Below are 4041 nucleotides of genomic sequence, written 5' to 3'. Positions count from 1 at the left end.
AAAACATTAGCTGGGCATGGTGGTGTGTGCCTGTAATCCCAGCTACTCAGGAGGCTGAGGCAGGAGAATTGCCTGAACCCAGGAGGCGGAGGTTGCGGTGAGCCGAGATCGCGCCATTGTACTCCAGCCTGGGTAACAAGAGCGAAACTCCGTGTCAAAAAAAAAAGAAAAAAATCAGGAAAATTAGAATGACAGTACACCATCTTCAGGTATTAGTATGAGACTATGTCCTTATGTTTTAATAGATAAATTAATATAACTGTACACCAGGTTGGTGTTTGTATTGAAATACAGGCAGCCTGTATTTGAGCAAAGGCTTCTGGGCTGGGAGTCCAGAGTCTCAGGCTTTAGGTCCAGTGCTTTGATAATTGGTTGTGTGCTCTCTGGACCTCAGTTTCTCTATTTGTAAAACAGGAAGATGAGCTAGACAACACCTGAAGCCCTTGAAGACCTAATCCCAGTTTCACAGAGGCATCTCCTTTTATGTCTCCTACCTGTTTAGGGGTTAGGGCCCATCTGACAATGACAACAGCAGTACACAGGCCTCGCTGACTTTGAATTATAATTCTCTGCTCTCTACCTGTGACCTTGAGGCAACCCCTTAACCGTCCAGAGCCTCAGTTAATTTACCCTGTAGAGCTATTATGAAAGTTACAAGAGTCAATGATTATAAATCAGCTGTCCTTTACCAAGAGCTTCATCTACGCTAAGCACTTGTCCTTATTCTTCACAAGCACCATGGGAGGGCATATTACAATGAACAACCACACAGTGAAGAAACAGATTCTGAGGCCAGGTTAGCTAAGAGCTGGAGTTGAGTATGCAATAAAGCCAGGCTGCAGTCCTGTTACTAGCATATAGGGCACCTGAGAAATGAATAAGCAGAATGCTCATGATGAGCTTCACCATGATGTGGGGGCCCCAGAGCTCCTCATTGAACTGAGAGCCCTTTACAGTATAACTGGATGTTCAGAAGCAAGCCCTGGGTTCCCTCTGCTGGGTCAGATGGGAACAGGGTCAATTTTATCCACAGCACCCCTGGGTAGTCCAGCGACACTCTCAGGTACAGCAGCCAAAACTGCTGTGGCCTGAAGGGGATGTAGACTCTAAGTGCAGAGTCTAAAGCCCAGGAGACATCATCATCATGGAGAACTGGAAGGGGTAGAAAGAGCCCCACTCCGCCAGGTACCAGAGCTGTACCTCTCTGAGCCTCAGTGGTCTTTCTACAGCTGACAGTGGGAATAGGTCAGGGCAGTGCTCTTGTGAATGGAAGCTATTTCACCCTCGGTCCCCTCGACCCTTCTTCCCACCCATGGCTGCAGAAGAATGCCATGAATGGGCCAGGTAAGGTGACTCATGCTGGTAATCCCAGCACTTTGAGAGGCAAAGACAGGAGGATCTCTTGAGGCTAGGAGTTCAAGACTACCCTGGGCAACATAGCAAGACCCTATTTCTATAAAATAAAAATAGAAAGTGAGCCAGGCATGGTGGCATGCACCTGTAGTCCTAGTTACTCAGGAGGCTGAGGTGGGAGGATCACTACAGCCCAGAAGTTTGAGGCCACAGTGAGCTATGATCATGGAACGGTCTTCCAGTCTGGATAAAACAGTGAGACCATGTATCAACAAAAATAGAAATTTTTTTTTTTTTGAGACGGAGTTTCACTCTTGTTACCCAGGCTGGAGTGCAATGGCGCGATCTTGGCTCACCGCAACCTCCGCCTCCTGGGTTCAGGCAATTCTCCTGCCTCAGCCTCCTGAGTAGCTGCATTACAGGCACGCGCCACCATGCCCAGCTAATGTTTTGTATTTTTAGTAGAGACGGGGTTTCACCGTGTTGACCAGGATGGTCTCGATCTCTTGACCTCGTGATCCACCCGCCTCGGCCTCCCAAAGTGCTGGGATTACAGGCTTGAGCCACCGCACCCGGCCTAAAAATAGAAATTTTTTTAAAAAAAAGGCACTGTGGTCAGGGCCTTCCTGGGGATGCAGTGATGGCTGTCATTATTATGCCTCTGTACACTCTTCTCAAAACTTTCACAGGGAACCACCGCAATCCTCCCACCACCCAGATAAGGACATGGGGTTGAGCTGAGCTGGGGAGCAAAAATTCCAGCACCTGGGGACAGAAAGGGAAAAGGAAAAGAGTGGCCTAAATTTGCCAACCTGAAAATGTCTGCCAAATCTCATTTTATATTCTCACACTTTCCACTGGTAACAAAAAGCTGGTGTTCTGCCCCACCTACTCAATTTGCAAATATGCTGTTGTCACTTTTATCATCTGCTGTGTAGTTAGAGGACTTCACAAATTAAAGTCAGAGAGTGCTTTGTAAATACCAAAATGTGCCAAGACTTCTAGTCCATCTGGATACAAGACAAGTCAACACAGTCGTGGACCTCTCTAGAGCCAGAGGGAGGAAGCGAGAGCAGCCCCCCAACAAGGCTCTCATCACCTCCCCATCCCACACATCACTTGCCACAGCGCCTGCCCAATACCCTGCACTGATGGGGGTGATCAGCTCCGTGGCAGTTGTCACTTTGGCTTTTACTGTCATGATGTTGAGGTTCATGAGGTAGAAGAAAGTCAGGTGAAGTACACTGTCATCTGGAGGAGAGGAAGACGAGAAAATTTATGAGTGAAACACTCAGAGCAAAGTCAACAGAATCATAGAATCATAGCGGGTAACAAGGGGGGGGGTCAAGCGTTGAAAAACCAACTACTGGGCATTATGCCCACTCCCTAGGTGACTGATCATTCAGATCCCAAACCTCGGCACCATGCAATACAGTGTAACAAACCGGCACATGTACCCCCAGTGTCGAAAATAACAAAGTTGAAATTATAATAAACAAAAAGAAACAGGATCATAAAAAAATTCAAAGAGGATTTTACAATCATTTACTATAAAAATAAAATCACAATGGTAATATAATGATCAAAAAGCAAAGAGAGCATCTATAAATTCTTTGCTACTCTTCCCTCCAAGAGTTAGGGCTTAATTTATCTGTCCTTGCATGTGGACTAAACTTAGTGACTCTCCTAACAAAGACAAGATGGAAAGGGAACCAAGCGATCAAGGTTAGTGTCACCAGAAATAAGACAGTGATATTACGTACCCCTAATATGACATGATAGCGATGACCTCATCTATGCCCTTCTCCCCCAAAATCCATACTCTCAGTCTATTCAAAGTCATGAAACAAAAGGAAAGACTGAGGAACTGTCACTGCCTGGAGAGACTAAGAAGCATGGCAACTAAATGCAATGTGAGACCCTGGCTTGGATCTTGGAACAGAAAAAGGACATTAATTGAAAAAGGAAGGAAGTGAAAAAATTCTGTCATTTAGTTAACAGTATTGGACCAATTAAATTAAGAGTGGTGTGGATCACTGCTAATCATACCATCTTAATTAAGGCATAACTTTAAGGGAAGCTGAATGAAGAGTATATGGCAACTCATTACCTTGGCAAGTCTTCTATGAATCTAAAATTATCTCAAAGCCAGGCACCGTGGTGTATGCTTCCAGTCCCAGCTACTTAGGAGGCTGAGGCAGGAGGATCATTTGAGCCTCCAGGAGTTGAACACCAGCCTAGGCAACATGACAAAACCCCAACTCTACAAAAAATACAAAAATTAACTGGCATGATGGCACATGCCTGTAGCTCCAGCTACTTGGAAGGCTGAGGTGGGAAGACTGTTTGAGCCCAGGAGGTTAAGGTTGGAGTGAGCCATGATCATGCCACTGCATTCCAGCCTGGGTGACAAGAGTGAGAACCTAGCTCTAAAAACAATCAACCAGTAAAGAGACAACCAGTGTGCACACCATATTTCCATTTGTGTGAAAAATAAAAGTGGGAAGCGGATAAATACACATTTGTATAAAAGCTTCTAGCTGCAAAGAATCTTTCTAGAAAATACATAAGAGGGCCGGGCGCGGTGGCTCAAGCCTGTAATCCCAGCACTTTGGGAGGCCGAGGCGGGTGGATCATGAGGTCAAGAGATCGAGACCATTCTGGTCAACACGGTGAAACCCCGTCTCT

General features: G+C 45.9%; 1 protein-coding gene across 6 annotated transcripts in view; it reads right to left on the bottom strand.

The window, feature by feature from the left end:
• Positions 1-4041, bottom strand: part of THOC5 (THO complex 5) — a 42796-nt gene that overhangs the window by 14715 nt on the left and 24040 nt on the right. For all 6 annotated transcript variants that reach the window (XM_017499665.2, XM_017499666.2, XM_017499668.2 and 3 more), the window contains one exon: positions 2496-2604. In XM_017499665.2, the coding sequence (XP_017355154.1) occupies positions 2496-2604 (109 nt within the window). The remainder of the gene's footprint in view (positions 1-2495; positions 2605-4041) is intronic.

Source organism: Cebus imitator, unplaced genomic scaffold (genome assembly GCF_001604975.1).
Source record: "Cebus imitator isolate Cc_AM_T3 unplaced genomic scaffold, Cebus_imitator-1.0 Scaffold258, whole genome shotgun sequence".
NCBI classification, from domain to species: domain Eukaryota; kingdom Metazoa; phylum Chordata; class Mammalia; order Primates; family Cebidae; genus Cebus; species Cebus imitator.
The sequence above is the reverse complement of the archived record's forward strand: the minus strand, read 5'-3'. Positions and strand labels throughout refer to the sequence as shown.